This window comes from Ammodytes marinus (assembly GCF_949987685.1).
Source record: "Ammodytes marinus genome assembly, chromosome: 14".
NCBI classification, from domain to species: Eukaryota; Metazoa; Chordata; class Actinopteri; order Uranoscopiformes; family Ammodytidae; genus Ammodytes; species Ammodytes marinus.
The window spans coordinates 7,011,539-7,036,865 of record NC_137218.1 but is presented as its reverse complement, the minus strand read 5'-3'; the positions used below and the strand labels follow the sequence as shown (position 1 = coordinate 7,036,865).

Sequence of the window (25,327 nt, the reverse complement as noted above, 5' to 3'; positions counted from 1 at the left end):
ATAATTCATCATATGCATTTACATAAAGCATAGAAGAACAACAAATGAGTATTTTACACGTCACTTTTGCTTTTTAAATAAACTTAATTTACAGAGTTCTCGTCAAATGCCGCCTATATTCTGAACTGCACTTTGTACCAGTAAAGCTGACTCAAATGGGGGCGGTCTGGTCTGACATTTACAGAGAGAGAGAAAGGGAGGGCTCTCAGACAGACAGAGCAGTGGTGAAGCACTCAGTCCTGAGAAGAGGAAGAGGAGAGAAGAGAAGAGAAAAGATGAGGATATCCCACTAAAATCTGGTAATACCCTGAATCTATAGCTAGACAATGTATTATGTGTTTTTATGTGGACAGTATGTTTATGCAGATGCCTTTTGAGAATTGTATGTATTTATCTGTCTAAATAAGATGAGAGAGATGAAGAAACCTATGGCTTGGCTTGACATTTGCACTGGTCATTATTACTGTACCTACATTTAAATTGAATGTAAGTATATTATAATTGTTACCATCATATTTGATTCCTGAAAAGTCAATTTATATTTTTTGGGCGGGTGGAGGGGGGGGGGGGGGGGGGGGGGGGTCTGCAGATTGTACGTCATTCACTTGGCTGACCTACTTTCTAGAATTTAGTTGCATGTTTTTCCTTCAAGAAGCCCTTTAAGAAGAGGTTGGAAAGATCTTCTTGCCAACATGTGTTTTCCATTTATTTCCGCTCTACATTGAGGCACATGTGGTGTGTATAACACTTGGCTTCACCCTCCGTCACGTCGACATTCTCTGATACCTTGTGCAGCATTTTAGAAAGATTGGGATGGTGTGTAGATGTTAAACCAGACATTTACAAAAAGTTTATATCAACAATATTATTTAGTTGCTTTTTGTTGATGGGGATGATACAGTATATCTGTAGTATTATTTATGTTGATAAGTAGTTTAACTCATATGCAAAGGCTGGTTCAAGTTTTGTTGATTTGGAAATAATCTCTAACATACTGTAACAAGAGATTTTTTTACATTAATTATCTATTTTGTATGTTTTTGCAGCACTATTGCATCCAGGACCCTTGGATTTCCATCTTCCATATGACACGTCCTGCACTTTTTCAACCTAATTTCAGTTGCTGGCTGCCATCACGGACTCAAGTTTTACTGTTATCCATACTTCTACTATAGGAGCCTCGGCAGTTACAGGTCAGTTTGGCTGGGTTGGTTCATTTGCACATTGAACTGGGACTTAAAACAAAAGAAAAGATCATGTTTTTTGGTAGCTGCTGCTGAGTGCTGACATAGCATTTTTCTCCCTTTTTTTAGTTTTTCATAGGACCTCTGCCTCCCCCTATAGTGCAGACCTGATGAAAACACAGGGACAGTCTCAGCTGAAGCCACCTTGAAGCACCACTAACAACCCACTGTGAGAACCAACAACAGTTTCCTGAAACTCTACAGAGCGTTGCAATGCCTTGCAACTCATTTTGTGGTACTGTTACCTTATGTCATTGCATCAAATGCTTTAAAGGTCCCATATAATTCAAATTTTCAGGATCAAAATTGTATTTTGTGTTTCTACTAGAAACTGTTTTCATGGTGTTGTGTCCAAAAAAACGTTTATATTTCTCACAGTTTCATTGTTTAATCTCTTTTTAGCTTCTCCCTGAAACGCTCTGTTTTAGCGCTTGTCTCTTCAAGCCCCACCTTCCAAAAAGTGTACACATGTCATCATATGGGGGTCAATTCTGAATGAGGTGTTTGAACAGGTTTTCAGAAAGGTGGAGGTGGAGAAAAAGAAATAGGGTTGTTTTTTTCTCATACTTTGGGAGTCTCTTGTCACCTCCATATCAAACCATTAAAAAGTACATTTTGCACAATAGAGGACCTTTAAAAATATAACATACACTACAGGTGTTTTTCGTACCTCAAACCAGGTGTTTCTGTTTTTACAGAAGCTGAGACTCGTGACAACAGGGGGATGGAGTTCAAAAGTAAGCCAGGGACGGTGCCTCGTGGTCTGGGTAGGATGTCCGCCATGTCCGGGTCTCCTGGCTCAGACCCTCTGGAGAAGCTGCACAGCGACACTGACTCTTTCCTCACGGCGGCAAGGCTCGCCCGCAGAGGTTGGTCGCAGGGGGCCAAGACGACACAGTGGCAAAGTTCTAGCCCTCCCGAAGGAAACCAGGGGCCCAGGGGGGCTGAGAGGAGCAGGAGGGCTCCCGATGTGAGTAGCAGGAAGATGGCTGAGGACAGAGAGAAGAACAGTGAACAAAAAGCAAAAGATGAAGCCAAACCAGCGCCTGAAGGGGCATTCTTCGTTATCAGACCAGCAGAAAGGCAGACGAAGGTTTTCCGCAGTCGGGCAGGCGGCTGTCGCACCAGATGCAGGAGGAGGTTCAGTGCCCCGATACTACCAGTCATCGCTGAGGTTTAGGCTGGCGGCCATTTTTATTTTATCCAGAAAGGACATTGAATGAATTAAAGGCAAAGTGCACGTATATCACATTTGGTCAAGTTTCTTCTTGGTTATGATAAAGTACTAGAATGTATCTAGTTTTCAATGGGGGACTTGGAAAGAATGAATACTCCTGTGATGTGATTCAATTGGTACAGCTGTGTGTATGATATAAAGTGTTGATGATGAGTTTGTTCATTAAAATGCAAATTTAGGATACTTCCGTAAGAAAAATGACAAAGCGATAGAGACAGTGAGTAGTTCTATTTTTAAATCATTTAGTGGGCATCTGTACAGGTCTTAAACAATCTTGTTCATGGATCTGGTCTTAACAAATCTTGAAGAAAACTTTAATCTTCTTAAAAATGTCGGTCTTGTGAATGTTAACTTACCTCTGTGACCTACTGTACCACAATGATGGATGTGGATGCCTTTATAATAATACTTAAAATTAAAAAGTCAGATAATCTTATCCCAATTTCATCACTGAATGTAGATTGAAAGCTAAATGTTTAGCCAGAAGATGGGATGCAGTGATTTTCTAGTATTATGACAAAGCAAAAATAGTAAGCATAATTTATTTAGATTTAGGCTTGCTGCCATTTTTTCCAGAAAGGACCATACATGGTGTTGATGCTGAGTTTGTTCAATAAAATGCAAATATGTACAAATGGGTTGTGATCCATTGTTGTAACAACTTTATATGGCCAAATTGGGTTTATTGCTAAGAACTGGTTCTTGAATACAATAAGGACGAGATACTGTCCATGAATATGAATTGAAATAAATTATATCACAAATTTAGAAAATTAAATAAACAGCGTAATCTGGTGGAATTATTACATTTAAGGTGAAGTAAGCGATTTATTTATGTTAATATAAGTGTTAAATCGCTCTTTATTCATACAGTGATCACTTACATAAGGTGCGCGTTTCATAAAGCCATAAAGTCAGCTGCTCTGCATGTAATCGGCAAATAAACTTTTCGGGGATCCCGAAATTAATATCCAATCACAAGAGAGAACAATACAAACCGACAGCCGTCTCACTCATGGTCTCACTGCCGGTGCACACCAGAGCGACAGATGGGTAAATGTTTATGCACCTACAATGGCGGAGCAGGTAAAATCCTTCTCAATGTCTGTTTTGATGGTTTTTATCATGTTTTATCACACTTATGGATCTGAGATTATGCTAGATAACTCACTGCTTGAAGACCGCAGTGCATTAATGTGGTGACGTAGGGACGAGGGAGGGGACTGCTAACTGCAGTAACTGACAGGAAGTTAGCTAAAAGAACCATTCCGCTTACAGCACCTTTAATTCAATTCAAATTCAAAAAACCTTTATTTGTCCCTAGGGGGCAATTGAAGGCACATAGAGCAGCTGCATTACAAAGGACAAGGCCATGTCCAAACATAAAACAAACAAAAATACAGCGTTGCTACCTGGCAGACAATACACACAAGCACAGGTGTCTACAAATACACAAATATATATAAATATGTATAAAATATGCAAAATGCATGTTTATAAATGGAGAACTGACTCTTAAAAGTCAAATATGACAGAAATATAAAGTGCAATCAATTAAATAAATAAAGGTTAATTTTATGTATGGTCAAAGTGAAGTGCCTCTTCAATTTCCTCAAATACTGTGTATTCATGACACCAAGTGGTTGTTGTTAAAAACTACACCTTAATATATATATATTTTTTTATATTGTTATAAATGCACCTGTATATTGAAAATTGAGGTAAAAGGTTAAAGTGATAAGAGGTAGAAAATAAGTGAGCTATTAATCTATATAAAGTGAATAAATCATAACTTGTCAACCATCATGGGCTACTTTAGAGTAGTGTAACACATCAGAAAAGTTGAGAAATACATTGTGAAAGACAATAGATAGCATGAATTTACCAACATGCAATTGTGTTGAAATTCTTGTTTTTGGTTGTAATTGTTTTTAGTGATTTATATGTCCTTAATTTGACTTTTCTCTTGTTTTTATTTTTATATACAGTAACTGTTATAGTGATTTGCATGTCCTTGTTTTTACTGAGTAATTTATTGCATTTTGCCATTTTTGCACTGCTTGTATTGTGGTCAAACGTTTCATAGTGTATTTATTTTGTGTAATCTCGGCTACATTAAAAATGAGGTATTACCCTCAATTATACCCCTAAACACGAAGTAAAGATTAAAATAATAACAACAGCAATAACACACAATTCCCAATCTTAAATTCTAAATGCATTTTCTTCACAGTGCCAGGAAAATAAATATGGAGGAGGAATGTTTAAGTGTTTATTTATTTGCTGGCCAATATTCAAATTAAAACATATGGTCTCTAAATATATTGAAATCATCTTATTTAATACCAAATAATTATGAAAAGTCAAATTGAACTAAAATCAGAAATGGGATTAAACAATCTGTGCAAATTATATTCCTGGTATGTTTAATTTTAAAACATTGAAAGTTTTATTCAGGTATCTGCCACTAAGATAAGGATGTTACTCATTTACCAATCGGGTGATCGTGTCGGGTACTGACAAATACCAAGAAAAGACGGTATAATAAAATATAATATCAAAGAGCTCTCACTCATAAAATAGGCTGACGAGTCGACATGGTTGCCTGCCTGCAGGATTTCAACATCTCCTCGTACGATATGATGCAGCAGCAGGAAATGGAGCAAGTCACTCACTTAAATACCTGGGAACCATCGTTGATAATAAACTCTCTTTTCAAACCAATGAAGATGACATCTTCAAAAAGGCAAGGCAGCGGCTCAGGATCCAGTTCAAACACCCTCACTACAGTTTACAGGTCTTACTTACAACATTGTCTCTTGGTTGGTATGGCAACCTCTCTGGGAAGCACAGTAACAAGCTGGTTAACCCGGACGGGAAAAATCACAGGTAGCAAACAACTGAAGCTGCAGGATCTTTACAACCGCTCCATGACTAAAAAAGCAAACCAAATCTACAATAGTCCCACCCACCCCACTTGGTAGGATGGCCTAGAGGAAGGGTCGCCAACCAGTAACCATGCAGTTAGGGTGTTATTTGTAAAACTAGTGTTATTTGTAAAACTAGTGTTGTCTTGTAAAACTAGTGTTGTCTGGTATTACTAAAGTGCCCACTATCTCTACCATTGTGTCATTGAGCGAGACACTTAACCCCAAAACTGCTCCAGGGGCGCTGTACAATAGCTGACCCTGCGCTCCTCTGACCCCCTCCAAAGTGTGCTAACTTGAGAGGGGATATGCGAAGAATGAATTGCGATGCACCTTGTGTACATTCTTAACATATCTTAACTCACTCATCATTCCAGCTGTTACCATCAGGCAGGAGACTGAAGGTTTCACTAGCCAGGAAAAATGGCCCAAGAATTTGTTCCGTCTGCTGTGTGTGGCCATCCTAAATAACCCCCCCCCCCACCACCACCACACACACACTCTCGCAGTTGACACTGCTGACCAAAATATATTCATCTTGTACATATTTATGTATTTTACTCATTGTGTTTTCAATGTGCCGGAGTACCAAAGGCACATTTCTATGTCATGTTATGCAATGGACAATGAAGTTGTCTTGTCTTATCTTATCATAGCTAATCATTGATAATGGGCCCTTTCACCCAGTAACCTGTGTATATTTGCAGCAGAGAAAAGGCAGGGTAAAATCAGAGCAGGCACGTCACACATTAAATAATATAGAAGGCACAGGAACACAGCCTAGACTATACAGACTATACATAGACACAGCAAAAAAAAAAGATGGCAGTTTTACTCGGTAGCTACACAATACCACTGCTTGGATTTAGCCTCTTCATTGCTATTCTGACCTACTACACCTACAAGCTTCTCAGCGATTATCTGCACAAATGGTTTGAGTTGAAGCCCATACCAGAGCCGTCGGGGACGCAGATCTTCATTGGGAACGCACTGCAGTTTAAACACAATGCGGGAGGTAAGACAACAATCAGTGTGCCACTCCTGGAAGCCTTCTTTGACCATTAGGCACGATGGAACTAATGTGATAAACACTAGTGTTCACTACTCAACAACACTATACTAATGCTTCTGTCTTTGTTTTAGATTTCTTTAAACAAATTGTGGCCTTTACCGTCGAGTTCTCTAAGGCACCGCTGTTTAAACTCTGGGTTGGACCAGTCCCATTTGTGGTTCTGTATCATGCTGAAACTGTTGAGGTATAGTGACAAGCACAACACCAAGCATTGTGTAACTTCAAAATGCTGCACATGCCTTATCTTGTAAATGTGTCTCTGATGCAACAAGTCATCTCAGTCACTGAACCAGAGTAAAAAGCGTATACTTTTTTATTCATATTCAGTGATATGTAAAGCAATTATACAATGTTTATACAGACTATATATAATATCACCCAAAATACTTGTAAACAACTCATACATTCAATGAAGTCAACTTGAGTTGACCTTAAAGGCCTACTTCACCGGTTTGAATATGAAGGTGTATTGAATTCTGAGATCCTATGTAGTATAAATGTGCGAACATTTTTTAAATCGGTTCATCCTAGCCTGAGAAAAGGCAGAAAGAGTGTTTTTTTAACCCTATATTTCTCTTTCTCGTGACATCACAGAAAGAGAAATATAGGGTTAAAAAAAAACTTACTTTGTAAATATTACTGTGATGTCTTTTACTGTGACATCACAGTAATATTTACAAAGTACGTTTTTTTTAACCCTATATTTCTCTTTCTGTGATGTCACGAGAAAGAGAAATATAGGGTTAAAAAAACACTCTTTCTGCCTTTTCTCAGGCTAGGATGAACCGATTTTAAAATTGTTTGCACATTTATACTACATAGGATCTCAGAATTCAATATACCTTCATATTCAAACCGGTGAAGTAGGCCTTTATTAAGCTTCAACATTTCCTATTCAACATTGTCTGTTAAGGATGTCTTCACACTTTTGGACACACTTTTGGATTGCTAAGAATGTCGCTGCTGTAACTGCTACTGTGAGCCATTCCAGCTATCCAATGAATAACAACTTCTATGTTTAATTATTGCCTCTTTCATAAATTCTCATCCCATTCTGCAGGCAGTTGTGAACAACCCAGTTCATATGGAAAAAGCCTTTGCATACGACTTCATCCACCCTTGGCTTGGAACTGGCCTACTTACTAGGTACGCTGCTTCTGGATTGATTAAGAAAACATAACAAAACAACCTAGTTCAATCACACAAACTGATTTTGAAGAAAAAATAAATAAAAAAGGCAAAATTTCAAATCAGACGTCCGGTATTTTACTTGTACAGTTTGAGGGTCTACTGGAAAATGCTACAATATCGGGCAGCCTTTTATGAGGGAAAAGAAGCAGACAACATGACAGTACGTTGTTTTGTACACATTCCCCCTTCTAACTAGCTAACTATCGGGAGCAATTTAGGATTCAGTGTCTTGCCTAGGGACACTTCTTTGACAAGTTGCGGGTAGACGGGGGATCGAACCACCGACCCTGCACTCCAGTGGTTGACCGCCTTTACCCACTTCGCCAAAGCTGCCCACATGTACATGATAAACCCGTCATGTCACCTCGTAAAACCTTCTCTGATGATGTCTTCTCCTTCTGATCAGCACCGGGACCAAATGGCGACAGCGGCGAAAGATGTTGACTCCCACCTTCCACTTCTCCATCCTGACGGAGTTCATGGATGTGATAAACGAGCAGGCAAAGGTCCTGGTGGAGAAGCTGGAGGAACAGGCCGGGAAAGGAACATTCAACTGCTTCAACCATGTGACTCTCTGTGCCCTGGACATTATCTGTGGTGAGTGTATACTATATGCACATTGGGGGAAATTCTGTTACCTTTGTTTGCACATATAACAAATCCATATAACAAGATGCTCAGAGCCCCATTATTACTCAAAGCCCTTTCAAACTATTTATTCTCAGAAACTGCAATGGGAAAGAAAATTTACGCCCAGAGCAATTCAGATTCGGAGTATGTAAAGAGTGTGTACAAGTGAGTGGGTTTAATTACTCTTTGCTATCACATACATACAGACAAACGTGAGGAAATAACGATCTGATCAACAAGTTCATGCTTTTATCTTCTTCCTTCTTTTCCTGTAATGAGGATGAGCGACATTGTCAGTCGCAGACAGAGGACCCCGTGGTTTTGGCCTGACATCCTGTACAAGTACATTGGGGAGGGCCGTGAGCATGACAAGAACCTCAAGGTCCTGCACTCGTTTACGTACAACGTGAGTAGTAATGGAGCCAATGGCTTGATGATCAGTGAGTGTTGTTTATGACAATGAAAAAGATCCAGAATCCATACGGCATTTTAGAAAAACACATTCAGGGCCAGTTTCACAGACATGGATTAAGCCTAGTCCTGGACTACATTGTATTTTGAATGGAGATTGTCCATTGAAAGTACAATTTAGTCCAGAACTAGGCTTAATCCATGTCTGTGAAACTGGCCCTCAGTGTAGTAATCCTAAACATACATTTTCTCAGGTTATAAAAGAAAGAGCTGAGAACATCGAGTCAGACAGCGAAGTGACAGAAGACGGCACAAAGAAAAGACGGGCGTTTCTGGACATGCTTTTGAAGACGACAGACGAGAAAGGCAACGGGATGAGCCATCAGGACATTCAGGAGGAAGTGGACACCTTTATGTTTGAGGTTGGACATTAGAAATACAAGTGTTCTTAAAGTTAAGTTTCTTATCTGTCAATGTACATCGGAATTTGTTCTTTGCATATCCCTCTCTCAAGTTACCACACTTCGGAGGGGGTCAGAGAGCACAGGGTCAGCCATTAAGGCGCCCCTGGAGCAGTTCAGTGTTAAGTGAATCGCTCAAGGACACAATGGTAGAGATGGTGGGCACCGTACATGTTATTCCACCCCACCACTAGTTTTACTAATAGAACCCTCCTGTCCGGTGTCGGGGATCGAACCAGTGACCTCATGGTTACTGGTGGGCCACCCAAAAGCTGCAATGCCAACGCAAGTCACCTCAACTCTAGTGAGCCTTTGGTAAATTCTCATACATCTCATCAACCTTGTTTTCTGAAGTGTAAGACAGCCTTAAAAATTGCCTAAAACATCTGATAAACTTAGGTCAGTTCCCTAGCACCAAACAGCAGGCGGATACATATTCCCCTTCAGAGTTAGTGAAGACCAAAAGGTTTGTTGGGTGGCCAGAAAACCCACACCAAATCACTGCTAATGTAGCTCAATTTCTGCTTGATCTGAACTATAAATAGGCCTGGAACAGTTTGTCGACATCTGCAGCATTCACAATATAAACTTTATGTCATTATTTTGAGGGTTGAGAGTTTGCAGCTTTTTCTGCTGCCCCCAAGTGGTTAAAAATAATTTAAGTAAATGCAACTTCTAAGTAAAACATAATGTGTTGTTTGTCTTTATTTAACTGACCTCGTTACACAGGGACATGATACTACAGCGGCCTCAATGAACTGGTGCCTGCACCTGCTGGGTGCCCACCCCGAGGCGCACAGGAAAGTTCAGGAAGAGCTTCAGGAAGTGTTCGGTAAGAACAACATAGACCCTGCATTCCAAATCGCATACTCTTTCTTTTTTCTATTCAACATACAACATCTGACCATAAAAATAATCTAGTTAGAATGCAGTAGGCATACACTTGGGACATACTTTTACTTATCTATTTCATCATAACATTGCACCTTGATCTTGCTTTTATATCCGTTGCATCCCCGTCTGTTTTCATATGGAGGCTCCGTCGCCGTAACTTCCGGTGCACACTGGATTGTGGGTCAAAATCGCCCATAGGTTGCTGTTTTCAACCCTAAAAATATTGTCCGGATTTAGTAGACATCCGGTTATTTCTAACCATACTAAGTCTGGCCACAATAATCAGAACATCCTAAAAAGAAATTGTACCGTACTAAATAGTAGATAGTATGTGAATTAGAACGCAGCCGCACTCTCCCCAGTCACAAGACATTGCTTTTCTTGCCTGAAGTTTACACAGGGATTAGCTGTGTAAACCCCTGCCAAAATAAATACAGAATAACTGAATTATTTTCACTGCTGTGTGGATTTCACATGGCCTGCCCTCCACGCATGTTTTCCAATGACGTGAGTTAGTCAGATGGCCTTGTAGTAATAACAGATAGCCTATTCAGTGTGCACGAGATTGAGGAAATAACGTTTCCTCAAGCACAGAGCCACACCTAGTTGTAAAACCAATTTGTTCTGTTAATAATCAACGTATTGTGTACGGGCTATAAAAAAATCACTGCAACAAAGACAGATTTGTTTTTCTTCTTTTTTACACATTACTATGCATAGACATGTTACAACGCAGTTCTATCAAACTCGTATCTACTATATGAAGGGGCAGCAGGACCGTGTCAATGATACACGAGAAGGAGAAAATGCACAAACGGAATTGTGTAGCCTATTCTGTGCTGAAGAGGTAATCAGTGTTTCCTATGTAATGTGCAAAAGGGACATCTGACCGGCCCGTTAACACAGAGGACCTGAGCAAGCTGAAATACCTGGGGTGTGTGATCAAGGAGGCCCTACGACTGTTTCCCTCGGTGCCTTTCTTTGGCCGCAGGAGCGGTGAAGACTTCCATCTCAGTGAGCTGGACATGAATGATGACACTTGAATACAACATTAGTATTCTTTGTAAAAAGCCAATAGACTACAACTGAGCTTCCTCTATTGTATTGTGTTCTGTTTGTTGCAAACAGTTTTCACATTTTATTCAAATCAAAATAACTGAACCCTGCCAAATTGCAAATAAATTGGTAAATAATCATTTCATGTAGCATGGTAAAAGATTGAATGGCATTGTTCAATAGAGGGTTCATGTTAGGTCTGGTAATGAAACACTGCATAAAGTTGGATTTCTTTCAGTAAAGGAATTTGGATTCTGGAAATGAGACTATTTAGCTAGCAGCAATTCATTTGGAGATTTGGTGAAAAACTGATGAATAAAATGATCTATTAAAGATCAGTTTAGTTAGCAAATGGACCTGTGATGTCACCATGTACCCAGATCTCAGCAGATAATTTGGTGAGAATGAAATCCAAAGGTAAAACCCCCAGTTTATATTTTAATTTGGCCTTTCCTTCGACAGTGAAATGTATAATGATCGTATTTAATAGAAAACATGTTTAAAGATAAGCAGGGACAATTTCTTCTTTTAGTCACTAAGTTTCTTTGGTCCCTTTTAGATGGTTTTAAGGTGCCCAAAGGTACCAACCTGCTCATCATTTCCTACGCTCTCCACCGTGACCCGCGGTACTTCCCTGAGCCAGAGGAGTTCAGACCTGAACGCTTTCTGCCCGAGAATTCAGTGGGAAGACCTGCGTATGCATACATCCCCTTCTCCGCCGGACTCCGCAACTGCATCGGTAAGCACAAGTTAAAGGAGAAGTAAGTGATATTGATCTTTTAGATAACTTCCTGTCAGTGACATGGAGTCAGCAGTCACCACCACATGAACGCGCAGCCAGTGCCGCGATGGAGAGCAGCGAGTCATCGTTCATGGGCACAGAGACCCGCCTCTTTATAGCACTCTGTCTCCTGATTGGATAAAACGAGCGGGATACTCAACATTTTGACTAGCAATTACTACAAAATTGAATGACTGGGAGACCTGTGTTAGGAAATGTGGATACTGTTTAAGTGATTGCTGTAAGAATATAGAGTGATTTAACACGTACATGTTAAAAAAAATCACTTACTTCTCCTTTAAGTGTACTTTTTAGCTATCCCGGCTCTATCTACATGATATAGGCCTACTGAGGCTTTTACATCTGTCTATCACACATATAATGACTATTGTCTGTGTCTTACTACAATGTTCCTCAGGTCAGCGTTTTGCACAGATGGAAGAAAAGGTTGTCTTGGCGTACATTCTGCGTAACTTCAATGTGGAAGCTAGCCAGACACGCAAAGAGCTGCGGCCGGTAGCAGATATCATCCTGCGACCAGAGAAGGGCGTCTGGATCAAACTGGAAAAGAGGGGACCACAGATTATCAATGAATAATGCAGCTTTTCATAGCTACCTTGTGAAAAGCACATTTTTTTGTGCTTAGTGGTAGGCTGCAAGTGTACCTTATATTTTAACAGGCCCTAAAGGTTTAGCTCTGATTTCAAACTGAAGTTAAAACATGACTGGATTCGTGGGGGATGCTGCTGTAGATACCGTCAGTTGGCAGATGAACTTACTTGACCATATAGGCTACTTTATATACTCCCTCAAACTCAGGAAAATAATTACTTTGCTCCCAATGGGGTCGTTGTTCAGGAACTGTTATGTTACTCATTACCACCCAAAGCCTGTAGGGGGCGCTGCTGCCACGTGCATAGAATCAGAATCATAAAAAAAATTATTTATCCCAAGATGGGCAATTTAGTTCCCAGTTCCCATTCTCACAATAATAACTTATTTAATACATACTATAAATAGCAGGTAGAGGTATACACAAACATGTATCAACAGCAGTCCAACACACACATTCAACTCACATTCATTTGATTTTTTTCATCATTTAGTAACCTAATGGTTGCAGAGATAAGAGTAGGAGTACGTCATTGTTCTTGTCCTGATTGTATAATAGCGCCACTCTGAGGGCATTAGTGTGAATTCCTCACTGAGGACATGGTTAGGCTGTGTAATAGTGCGAAGTAGGATTTGTGTAGGATGCACAATGTAGAAGCCGAGTTTTATTACATTAACTTCATGACATTAGGCTAATAGCCCTTTAAAGATTGTTGATTTCATTCTTAACATGTTTATCCCTCTGACAGTGCTTTTGTAGTGAGTGAAACAAGTAGGAATGTTAATGTCGACATGTTTAATTTGTATATTTCAATTCGTTTTAAAAAATGTATATGGCCAGAGAAGATGCTGTACTGTGGAGTTAGCACTGTTAACCTAACCCTATTATAGTGGATTTATAAATACATAAATCGGCTCAACTGTAGCATCGGCATAGATTGATATCCAGTTTTCTACATAAGTCGTGCCAATAAAGCTTCTTTGAATGAATACAGGGATCTCTATCGGTTCATTTCTTCGTTTGTCTTTGCAAACTAGTACTACTAGCCAGATAGTGATATTTGCCCAGCATCTGCAGTTTCAAGTGTGAGCAGCCTACTGCTTGTTGATGCATTCACCATCAAACCAAATGTTCACTTTCACAAGATAACTAAACTGGAATGATTTCAGAGCACATTGATGACACCCGGGGAAAAGCCTTGTGTATAAGGTAAAGCCCCACTTCTCTGAACTTGCACCCTGAGGTCAAACTCCACACCTACCACAAGATTCAAAATACACTTGGATAAATTGTACTTGTGAAAGATAATATTTTTGGAGAATATAGTCCATGTCTGGGCACCACCAATACAAAATTAAACTTTGTTTTGTCTATGATTCAGAATTTCAATGACAATTAACAGTAACATTAAGCATTAGAAAATACACAGATTATTACAAACGAGTATGTTTATTACTAATAAATTGCCAGACACTAGCCGAGGAGACTCCAGTGACCTGAAGTCTGTCCAGAGAAAAAAAATTAAATCAAAAAAAATTTAAGCAGACACTTAAACTCCAGAGCAGTTATTTCTAAAAACCAGCGGCACTAGACGAACACAAACTAAACCAGCATTGAAACTTAAACATTTACTTATTTAACAAAAAAAGGTATGTAGGTTTAACAGGAAGCCCACAGTTGCGTGTGGTTCTATAATTTTTCCCTATTACATCCCACACATCTGTATGCCGTCAGATGTTAAATTCCCTCGTAAATTCAGATGGCCATGGAAGAAGTCTTGCAGGCAAGTCGTTTCAGTTTTCAGGAATTATAGCTAAATTATCTCGATACACTTGATTTTACATAAACAGGGGACAATACCTAATGTGTCTTCGGAGGGCACGTGATAATCTTTGAAGTTATTAAACTAAACATTCCATCATTATCATTACATTGTGTGGCGACAAAACACCAAAAGAAAAAAATACTGAAGTCAAATTTCCATGAGCGAATTTAAATCCTAAACCCAGTCAACAACATTTTCATCTTCCACCCCAGAACCTGGAAGCATCAGAACAAAAAAAAGTTACTGAAAACGGTTTTTATTTGTCAAAAAAGCTCCTTTACAGCGCCAAGTTTTCAACCTGTAAAGCCAGCAAACATGTAAAATACAAGCCTTACAATACATTAGAATCAAAAACGGGTACCAAAAAGTACAGTAAAAATTACACTTCCATCGATGGAAATGTGGAGGGGAAGAAAACAAAATGAAAAAAAAAAACACCAAAGGGAAAAGTAAAACCTAAAAATGAAAAGATTTTAAAAAAAAGAAAGAAAAAAAGTTACATTTCAGATGTTTTCTGTACAAATGGTCTTCTGTCATAAAAGAGGTCGAGTCATGCCCAGTGTGTCCGCCCAGCTGTCGTTCTCACTGGATCACTGGAGTCCTGAGGAGGGACAAGAAATTCAGATCCAAAAACCATCACATTGTGTGCAGCTTTTCAGTCATTCATTGGAAGAAAAAAAAAGAGAAAAAAGTAATAAAAAAAAAAATCAGTCGAAAGGTGGAGTCTGCAATTCTGGAGAACTTGTGTCTCCTCACAATCGGCTCTGTTAACGGGTACGTAAACAAAGGGGTCAACCGTACCTAGCGTCATGCCTCTTAACTAGGCTGTGTATTAACACTTTTCCCTCCTTAGATCAGGTAACAGATCTAGAGATATTCACTGATTTTTGAAAAAAACCATTCTCCAGGATCATTGACCCCACCTTTATGATTGGAAGCTTCATGCAGGACTAGGCACACAAATGAACGCAAGGGGCACTTTTCTTCCAGAAGGGATAGTAATATCTACTTCGACAAATGAAATACAAAATGCATGTTGACTCGAGCCAAGCTTTTAAGCCTCACAGCTGTTCAACACGAGTGGCAGTTTAAGGCACTCGATGACTAATGTCCAAATCTAGTCAGGCTTCCAGCAGATCAATAACACTAAAATACAGGGTTTCTGTACGTACACTAGACTTCGCTAGTTCATATGGACAGTGTTTAACAGGTCTGTTGGCTCTAAAACCTGAACAATGACTTTATGTAGTCGGGTTTTAGAGGTGAACTCAGCGATTCTGGATAGTCAAAATCAGTGAATATCTCCTCATGTTCCGCTACCTGTCCATACGCTGTGCGTGGCGCGTTAATACACAGCCTAGGCTCTGCAAACTGGTATGTAAACAATGGGTGCCCACCATAGCTAGAAACATGCCCGTTTACAGAGCCTAGGCTGTGTATTAACACTGATTTTTTTTTTCAGCGCAGGGAGTACAAGGAGGTAGCAGACCATGAGGAGCTATTCACTGATTTTGAAGCGTTCTCCATAATCTCTTACTCCACCTATAAGTGCCTGTGTTTATGGGCCCCATGAGGGTTTGTAAAGGCGCATAGTTACTGCCATGGCATACCTTGCACTACCACGTCATCATCATCAGTATGGCTTGTAGCCGGCCTGGTGCGCGCCCCCCCGTCGTGGGGTTTTCCCGTAGCTGGCATTGCCTTGGTCTGCTATAAAGAGGGAATAAACGGGTCAGACACACAGATAGGTTTCCATTCAGACGGACAGCCTCAGCAAGCTCACTTTAGCCTAGTTTCCACTGATGGTACAGTTTGCTTTGGTACGGTATGCCTTTCCATAGTCAAAATTTGTAAGCACTGTCTTACTACCTGCTGGAGCTGGACTAATTGTTTCTTCGCATCTTTGACATGTAACCTTGAGTGTCTTGAAAGGCTTCCTGAAATAAAATGTATTCAAATGTTTACTATCAATGTGGGCAGTGGAAATGCAGACCAGATTTAGGGCTACCGTACCGAACTGTGCCGCTCAGTGGAAACGAGGCATGTGATGGTTAGTAGACTCAGTAGAGTCAAGATGTTAGCTTAGCATGAAGACTGGAAGCAAGTTTATGTATTAAAAAACGCCAAAATCCTCCAAAGCTGAATTAATAACATGTCTGTACACGGGTGAGTTAAAGGCTGAGTCAATATGATAAACAGTTTAGCTGCAGATGGGGCACAGAAATAGAGGGGAGATGGATATTACGTGGAACGGTAGATATGGACAGTGAGTTGTGTGCCAAACCTGACAACTGCACGGTTTTGATAAGACTTTTAGTCACTGTGTTGACAAGAAATACTCAAACCACTCCCAAAAAAAGTTTAACTTCGAAGAAAGCAAGTATACCTGACCGACATATACAAACCAGGTTTAGCTTTGAAATCCAGCTCAGATATTGTCCCATCGATATTCAGTATGGGTCTGTACAATTAATTAAAAACTGCATGAACGTTTGTCTTGTCTTGGTACTTACTGTAGTCATACCCGGAACCATATCCTCCATAGTAACCAGAAGAATAATCATAATCGCCATAGCCGCCGTATCCACCATAGCCGCCGTAGCCTTGGTTACCGTATCCCTGGTAGTAGTTTCCATAGCCCTGGTTCCAGCCCCCGCTCTGACCTGTGACAAAATGCAACAGAGTTCAGATAGAAGCTTTAGTATCGGGCTAAAACATAAAATCTTTTGACGTTAATAACCACACCTAGCTGAAAACCCATTTAAATCCCGAGAAAGTCAAAAAAAAAAGTACGGCTTTCTGGCGATTGGTCCCATTAATGTCGGACTGTTACTTTACAAATCAGAGTCAAATTACCTCCACGTCCCCTGCCACCACCACCGCCGCCACCTCCACGGCCGCCTCCATAGCCGCCGCCGCCGCCTCCACCACCGCGCCCTGCTCCGTACTGCTGCTGCTGGTAAACCTCCTTCGGCTGGGCGATCTTCAGTTCACACTGGAAGATGAGACGAAAACACAGACTTTAAAACCTGAATCTACAGACATTGATTCTGTAAAAATGACAAACCAACTAGGCCATCTATCAAGCTGTCACTTAGAATAATTGTCACCTCTACACAATAATATTTTAAAAACTCTGCCTTGATAATACTGTCTTTCTTCCAGCTGTGGTCTGCAAATACTTAGTACCCAGCTGCTTAAACCTTGCAGCTCTTATGAATTATTCTGCGTTACTTCCAGTATCTAAAACATGTTTTTTTTTTTATGTGTAAAAAGCACTGTGCTCCTGAAAACTGAATTCCAGGGAATCGTGTTTCAAGTTTATCTACGGGGGGGGTTAGTAATAAACCAAACACTAACCTTTTATAAAATGTTGATAAAGATTGATACACAATTGTCCGTTTCAAATTCGTCTGCAGTTATTTTTTGTAATAAACCATTATACATCCCTCGGATACTAAGGGGTTACTAGTTAGCTGGAACGTTGAGGGATCAAAGCTGCAGAGCAACATCACAAATGGAGATCAGAGTGTTTGTGTTCGTACCCTGCCACCCTGGATGTTGTGGTATTTCTTCTCCAGACACTTCTTTACGCTGGCTTCATCTTTGTATGTGATGAAGATGAATCCCCTCCTCTTCTTCGACTTTGGGTCGATGGGTAACTCTATGGTTTCAATCTAGAAGGAGAAAATACAATGAAATATATATGAAACGTGATCTTGTCATTAATGGATTGCAGCTCATCATTTAGCAGAAGTTTTCCATCGGCGGTGAGAGCTAAACCAGTCGGAGGGTTGCATCGAGTTTTATTCAATCTCCTTAAGCTGTACAAAGTCAATACAAAGTCAATGTACTAGCGCGTGGCCGCGCGTCCACCCAATAATCGGCGTCCAGCGGCCGGCGCTTGCGCGGCGCGTGGCCGCGCCTCATGAGAGGCGCGTGAATCGGGAGCGCGGCCATTTGCGGCGTGTAGAAATTGCGTCATCGAAGGAGCGTGAATCGAAGGCTTGTGCGGTGAACACGGCGCCGCAGAAAAAGATGAAAATGTTCATCTTTTTCTGCAGCGCCGCCGGGCGTTGAGATTGCAGACCCGGTGGTCTGCAAGACGAGGTGGGCGTGTGGAGTGACGACATTGGGCTTCCAATACATTCTGCAAATATGTGTATTTTGCATCTGTTTAACTGTTGGTTGTACTTTAGCCAAGGCAGCGCCGGTTAGCATAGTGAAACTCACCCAGCTGTGTGCTGTTCCTGAGGATAACATGAACCCAAAGTTGACGGCAGTGTTCGTGTGGAATTCCAATATAGTACAGCGAAGCACCGGTGTTGTCCTCCGTCAGCCGGCACACTTTCACTTTCAGGTAGGCTGATGTCTGCCTTTATTTTTGCAGCTGAGCACACACTGCTGTTGTTATTGTGTTTAGTATGTTGCTGAATTACTATTAATATGTGTGTATTTTCGATCGGGTGCGTCGTCATGCTGTTTTGATGATATTTGTGACATTACTGCCGCTGTACACAGTGTACCTACATCTGTATTTTTTGGCACAGCTGGACCATGTTGTTGTTGTTGTTGTTGCACCGTAAGTGTGACGGATCTGATCTCGGCGTCGGCGTCAGGAATATATGGCCCAATATGATCAAGCGGCGAGCCTCTTGCGGCCAACCGCCGCCTTCGATGTGGCGGCCGGTGGCAATATGGCCCAATATGACCAAGCGGCGAGCCTCCTGCATTCACGCGGCCAATGCGGTGTGTTCCCGGCTTAACAGTAAATAAGCCAACATTAAGGTTTGACTTCTGGCTTACATTATTGTAATATTTCCCAGAAGACTGCTCAGCTTGCCCCATTTCAATTACAAATGAAATCCACTTGTAGAATTAACATTTGCCCTCATCAGTCAAGACAAGGCTTATTTTACACCATTTTGTCTGCAAAATCTTCATTTTACGATAAAGGGAATATATTTTTTTTTTTACAGAAAGTATGTCTGTATTGGCAGTCGTAGGATTAAAATTAAATAAACCACCCTCTTCAATGCTGTAGTAGGGCCAGGCATGTGTGTAAATGAGTACTTAGCCAGTGATTCTCAAAACTGACCTCCATTAGGCTAATTTAATTCTGCAATCAGTGCAGTCCACACTAACGCACACCAGTATTGCGTCTCTGTTAAAGCACTTAGGTACACACGGCTGAGCACACAGGGAGATGTTTGAGTCCAGCTGCACTTCTAATGTTTTGTTGTTGCTCTACCTAGTCAAACTAACCTCTCCAAATGAGCCGAAATGTTCCCTGATGGTTTCTTCTGTGGCCTCAGGATTCAAACCCCCGACGAAGATCTTCTTGACGGGCTCCTTCTTCATGGCCATGGCCCTCTTGGGGTCGATGGGCCGTCCATCCAGACCGTGTTCCTTCTGCTCTAGGACCTGCAGGCGCACAAATATCAACGTTGGATTAAAGCGTGGAGATAATCTTTTACATTGTGTTAATTCTTATGCAATCAATCTACTAAAGTGAACGTTTAGGATGGCACGGCAACATCTTGCCACATGTCTGGGAGGAGCAGCACATGGGAGTGGAATTCAATTAGTTTGAGCGACAAAACTAGTTTGAACACTTCTGAAATGCATATTAATTAAAAACAGAATTGTACTGAGATGCAAAGTTTTGCTGCTGTGTACATAAATAATTCAGTGCAGCCAATTCAAACCATGACCACTAGGTTCATACTCAGGATCGTATCACCTACTTTAACAATCAGTGTTATTATTTTATAGACCGTTTTATTATTTTATCATTTAAACTAACCATATTTTGTTGCTTAGCGTGCATTAATCTCTGCCGCCATTTTTGCTTTCTTCCTATGTTGCAACTCTTGTGAAATCTATGTAAAGCACTTATATAACTATCTGATTTGTTTGAAAGAGGCTATGTTAATAGATGTTGTGGATTGAAATAAAATAAAAAAGCCTGGTATTAAATCATATTAGACTTCCAGCCTAATCTGACCATAATAGAACTAATGGAGCAGTCACCGTGTGCGTGAGATGATTATATACACACACATATCAGCTAAACTGTGTGACGCACCTTGTCTACACTGGCGGGGTCTTTGAAGAGAACGAAACCGAAGCCTCGGGACCGGCCGGTGTTGGAGTCCATCTTGATGGTGCAGTCGGACACCTCGCCGAACTTACTGAAGTAATCCTTCAGGTCCTTTTTACTCGTGTCCCAGCTGAGGCCGCCCACAAACATTTTCCTACAAACACAAGAGGGGACACCTTGCCGGTTATTTTGTGTTCTTAACAACAGCAAACATATTGCACAGAAAAATTATTCGTACAGAAAACATGCAGAATTAGTGTCCATGCATATTACAATAAAGAAAAAGTTCCTGCACCAACTTTTAACAGTAAAAAAAGTATTCTATAAGACTAGGCGCAATCCATTGTCTACGAAAAACGAAACCGGCCCAATTAGTGTGACGGATCTCAGGTAAACTGAAGCACTCACCCAGCGTCCTCCTCTCCTTTGCCGGCATCAATCTTTGCACCTCTAAAACAGTAAAAACGTTCTGCCTTCAATTCACATGTCATTTTTTCCCCGAGACTGGATATTGTAAATTTTGTAGTCCCCCCCAAAAAAAACACAGTCAGGCCCTTGTCCTGGCGCCCTTTCTTTAATACCACAAGTCAAACTGAATGCTTTGCTTCATTTCGTTACATTTTAACTATGGAAGGTGGCACCCATTTACATGAATGTGCCGGATCATACGTTTTTAAAAAAAAACTCTTACCCAGCATCCTCCTCTCCTTTGCTAGCATCAATCTTTCCTCCGTCTCCTCCGCCGGTGTCTTGGCCCTCGGGGACTTCCTGTAGTTCTTGGTCTCCTGTCTCCGTCTCCTCCTCCTGTCCATCCTGACTGTCCTCTGCTCCCATCAGCTCCGTCTCCTGCTCCGTCTCCTGCTCCGGCTCCACCTCAGCTCCGTTCTGATCCTCCTCCTCCTCCTCGTTCCCGTTCTGGTCGGATGTCTCCATGAGGAGAGTCTCGGCGTCGGCCATTCTGACGGTGGGCTGTTTACGAGACTGAGGAGAAAGAGACAACAACAAAAAGACTTTGGGTGAGTCTTGAGATGAAGGCAATCTAGCAAGTTGGGTTTAAGACTAAAACTGGAGAGAGAAAAAAATCAATTACATTTGGAGGGAAACTTTTGTACAACATGTGACTATATGGTACACCGAAAATAACTACTTTGAATGCCGAAAATACGCATTTGTCACAAATGTGGAAAGGTGATCATATGATGTTAATATCATTCTGAAGGTGGGCTGTTTAAGAGACTGAGAAAGAGGCAACAACTAAAGACTTCGGGTCAGGGCAAATACTACAAATATCACACAATTATACAGGTTACTACATTTTAACAAGTTAAACAATTGGGTTTAAGAAACTGTAGAGAAAGGGACCATTTTGCATAAAACATGGCTTAAATGTGGTGCAAAGAAAAAGTTGGGTCTATTTTGAATTCTGAAAATATGACTAAATGTTCTGTGTGTTTAATGCTTTTTAATTTGTAAAAACATTTGTAAAATCCAACAGCCCATGTTAATATGCCTTAGCCATTGAGACTTTTAGTTTGATTGAAGACATTTGAACGCCAATTAAGGCCATATTTTCATTTATTCAAATTATTAATTGTATGTTGAGACTTTAAGGCACTGTAGGAGAATCATTTATACTTGCAGAGTAGAAAGGAGGATACTTTCACCCCCACAACAATAGTAATAGCCTCATTGCCAGAATAGCACTCAAACAAAGCGATAAAAAAAAATGGGGGGTTTGAGGACCTAGTTGCCTGGTAATCCAATCTTGCGTAACCCATTTTGGTATGCAGAAGAGAATGGAATACGAAAAAATGCCAATATCTAACTTTGATACATCAACCAATTCGTTTTCCGTTTTAAATAACCTTCAGTTCATCAACATTCAAGCATGAATGGAGGCCGTTTCACGTGCAAACTGTGAACACCTAGTGCACCACATTATTCATATTGTAAATACTCATAAGATTATTTTAGCGTTAATATTTTATCATTCATCGTTAATAGAAACGATAACATAAGTGTATGTTCAACAACGCGTTAATTGATTGTTAGCAAACAAAAAGGAGCCAAAAAGAACAGCGTGTGTCTCTTGTTGAGTGTTTGAGGGTAGCGCGCTTTGCTCCGTTGCCGCTCGGGGCACAATGAAGGCCTGCTATGCAGCTGCTAAACCACCGTAGACTGCTGGATCACATTACCTGTTAGGAGCCAAATCAAACGTGCAATAGAATAATGTATCAATGCACGTCCTAGAAAGATGCACAATGTTTTAATTTCCTAATTCAATAAATTCACCTGACCATTCACTCAACGCAGTAGTAGGCGCTTGAACGCATTTAGCAGCGCTGATGCTAACACGCTAGCGCAATTGACTGCGAACAACGGGACACATTGGAAGATAAAAACAAGGCTATTACAATGAACACAGTGAGCTTAAACGCGCTACAACGGCAAACTCAGTTTATTACAGTTGCGTAAATAGCACAAAAACAAAGAAAAGCACGCTTACTTTTAGGGGAAATAATAGGAGACGCCGACTCGCTGCTCAAAATGGACACTCTCCAAATTCGCCGCTAACTCGTGGCAACATATATAGGACCGGATGTGACCAAGCGCTGGTTGACGTTGTAATGAAAGTGCCTGTGATTGGACAAGGAGGTCCACACCGCTAATAAAGACGTTACGTTATTGGCTGACGCCCTAATGACAAACAAAATGTAGCAGCCCAAATGTCCTTTCTTCTTCCTGTCCTCCTCCCCCCGAACTACTGTTATGTACTACATCATTTTTGAATCGAGTCGTTAATACGGTCCATGTGTCTTGTGTTAACGCTATGGTAGCCGCCGTTCTATCATTGTATGCTATTGTAGCATAATAAAAAAAAAACTCGAGCAGCTTCCAAACTGAAACCAGTGTTCACAGCCTGCGCAGTTTCTATTTTAGCAACAATAACGGAGCCAATACTGACACTGATGCGATTGTTATGTAATAATTTCGTTCAGGATGTTTTTATTGTTTGCAGTTAACGTTTAAATATATGTTGGCATGCAAGTATATTATGTTTAACTGAAGAACAATGGGCTAGGGGTGTTAATAATCCTAAATGCACTCTAGGATTTAGATAGAACTGTAGGCTATTTATCCCGAAGGAAACTATTTTGCCAGCTTGCTCCAAAATCACAGAAACTAGACATAGAATATCCTACTGAATAGCCGAAGTGAAACCAAGGTGTAGTAAAAAATAAAAATAGCCTGAAGTAATTTGGCGTACAGAGTGGGCTACACAGGTATTTTCTCAATTGAAATTAAATGCTTAAATTACCTAAACAGTACTTTTTTTCATAAGAGGCCATTCTACTCATGATTCAGATACTGCAAACGCTGTGATCACAACTTCAATCTTGACTTATATTTGTTGTTTCTTTTGCGTTCTTTTTGTTTAACCAGGGCTGGCCGTAGACTTTTGGTGGCCCTGAGCAGGATTTGGTTATTATACTAACATGTGACCTCTTCATATGACCAACCATGAACCAACTTGTGTATAGTAGCTATAGTTGTGACACATACACATGAGTCTTACAATTGTGCTATTTATTTTGATTTCCTCTAATCATATTTAGTGACAGTTAATTTCAAACTGGTTGACACATCCACAATGCAGCATGTAACAAATGGCTGCTGCAGTATGAAAACATTTATTACACAAAATATCATTTGCCATTTACACATGGAGATTACTCAGTTTTTGAAAACACTTGTGTTGTTGGTGTGTCAGGAGGGATCTTTCTAAGGTTTGGGCAAACTCACAAAATCTCTGATTATCTCGGACTCTGCAATCGATATCTTGTCTTTATTTATTTACTGCTGCTGCTATGATTGCTACCAACAAAATGGCAATGACAATGTAAGTAATTGTTGTGTCTTTTGTGAGTACATTTTTGCAAGATCTTTTGAAGTATTTAAAGGTGAATAGAACCATGACGCTCAGAGCAGTTGAAGATCACAGTTCTTCAAAGCCTGTGCTGAGGCTGCACCAAAAGTAATTGGGCTGAAATTAATACACAGTAATCTGTGAAACACACAATGTGGTAGTGCTGTGGTCACATGCAAATCCTGGGGCTCAGGGTCAGTGTTTAATTATTCTTCACCCTGGCAACATAAACTATACATGGGCAAGTTGAGGCATGAATTGAGACAGCACACACAGACACACACACAAGCACACAGTAAAGTGTAGCTGTGGAGACGGTTGTGTGGTCACTTGTAAACTGACCAGCGAGGACTGCAGACATAGCAGGTAGGATCACAGCACTCACCCATCCACATATACAGTATATCCATTTTACTCTGCTGTTGTTTACATGCGTTTACATTTTTGTTGATCCAATCATATGGCAGTGGACAGAGGTTTTAGCCTGTGGTCATAGGCCGACTGTGCAGAAGAGTCAACTTGAGGTGAAGCCCATATCAGCCACAAACCTCCGCTGATATTTGAATGTTCAAGCTAAATAAACCAGACTTGTTTCCTTCCTTCCTTCCAACTGAAACAGGTGGCTACACTCAACATCTAAAAATCTTCTATTGGGGCACGGTGTCCTACATCATTGGTAAACTGACTAAATTTTATCGCAACCTATTTTTGACTAACATTATCTTATTTGAATTTTAGCATTCAATGCATCAACACCGATTCCTGATGGTGAATGTATAATTGGGGTTGCTGTGTAGGCAGTGCTGTTAGCTGATTGTTCTAAAATGCCAATCACTAACCCCACTACCAGCACAACCACCACCACAGACAAATCCTGACTGAGCTCTGTTTAAGGTATTTAAATGCATGTCTGAAGTATAAGAAATATATCTTTTTGTACATATATTTCAGGCC

At 40.5% G+C, this 25,327-nt stretch overlaps 3 protein-coding genes across 5 annotated transcripts; 2 read left to right on the top strand and 1 right to left on the bottom strand.

Annotated features, from left to right (window-relative positions):
* The first annotated feature begins 216 nt into the window (after positions 1-216).
* LOC307260356 (uncharacterized protein) lies at positions 217-2,488 on the top strand. Of its 2 annotated transcripts, none has more exons than XM_080040575.1 (4): positions 217-299; positions 1,047-1,193; positions 1,350-1,479; positions 1,943-2,488. In XM_080040575.1, the coding sequence occupies exons 3-4, from the start codon at positions 1,458-1,460 to the stop codon at positions 2,422-2,424; spliced, it is 504 nt and encodes a 167-aa protein (XP_079896701.1). In that variant the 5' UTR covers positions 217-299; positions 1,047-1,193; positions 1,350-1,457; the 3' UTR covers positions 2,425-2,488. The 2 variants fall into 2 exon arrangements, with proteins under 2 accessions (XP_079896701.1, XP_079896700.1); XM_080040574.1 differs by having other exon boundaries at positions 1,314-1,479.
* A 3,742-nt stretch (positions 2,489-6,230) lies between these two features.
* Positions 6,231-12,501, top strand: LOC307260618 (cytochrome P450 4V2-like; the record flags this gene model as incomplete). The annotated part of the gene is made up of 11 exons (XM_080040892.1): positions 6,231-6,423; positions 6,552-6,664; positions 7,541-7,626; positions 8,078-8,268; positions 8,397-8,466; positions 8,581-8,707; positions 8,967-9,134; positions 9,903-10,005; positions 10,947-11,081; positions 11,683-11,862; positions 12,323-12,501. 11 exons carry the CDS (start codon positions 6,231-6,233, stop codon positions 12,499-12,501), a joined length of 1,545 nt encoding a protein of 514 aa, XP_079897018.1.
* Positions 12,502-13,953: 1,452 nt separating this feature from the next.
* On the bottom strand, positions 13,954-23,051 carry LOC307260224 (heterogeneous nuclear ribonucleoprotein A/B-like). 2 transcript variants are annotated; one of them, XM_080040401.1, is made up of 10 exons: positions 22,952-23,051; positions 21,137-21,426; positions 20,854-20,895; positions 20,431-20,599; positions 19,608-19,766; positions 17,888-18,019; positions 17,199-17,337; positions 16,856-17,005; positions 15,953-16,052; positions 13,954-14,943 (listed from the first exon to the last, which is right to left on the bottom strand). In XM_080040401.1, exons 2-9 carry the CDS (start codon positions 21,400-21,402, stop codon positions 15,976-15,978), a joined length of 1,134 nt encoding a protein of 377 aa, XP_079896527.1. In that variant the 5' UTR covers positions 21,403-21,426; positions 22,952-23,051; the 3' UTR covers positions 13,954-14,943; positions 15,953-15,975. The 2 variants fall into 2 exon arrangements, with proteins under 2 accessions (XP_079896527.1, XP_079896528.1); XM_080040402.1 differs by lacking the exon at positions 20,854-20,895.
* Between the last annotated feature and the right edge of the window lie 2,276 nt (positions 23,052-25,327).

Excerpts from the sequence above, each read along its gene's own strand:
- LOC307260356 (XM_080040575.1), top strand. The coding sequence starts at position 1,458 with ATGCCTTGCAACTCATTTTGTG. Across the intron at positions 1,480-1,942 it reads GCCTTGCAACTCATTTTGTG|AAGCTGAGACTCGTGACAAC; the intron begins GTACTGTTACCT and ends CTGTTTTTACAG.
- LOC307260224 (XM_080040401.1), bottom strand. The coding sequence starts at position 21,402 with ATGGCCGACGCCGAGACTCTCCTCATGGAGACATCCGACCAGAACGGG. Across the intron at positions 17,338-17,887 it reads ACAACATCCAGGGTGGCAGG|TGTGAACTGAAGATCGCCCA; the intron begins GTACGAACACAA and ends CTCATCTTCCAG. Across the intron at positions 16,053-16,855 it reads TGGTTCCGGGTATGACTACA|CAGACCAAGGCAATGCCAGC; the intron begins GTAAGTACCAAG and ends CCCTCTTTATAG.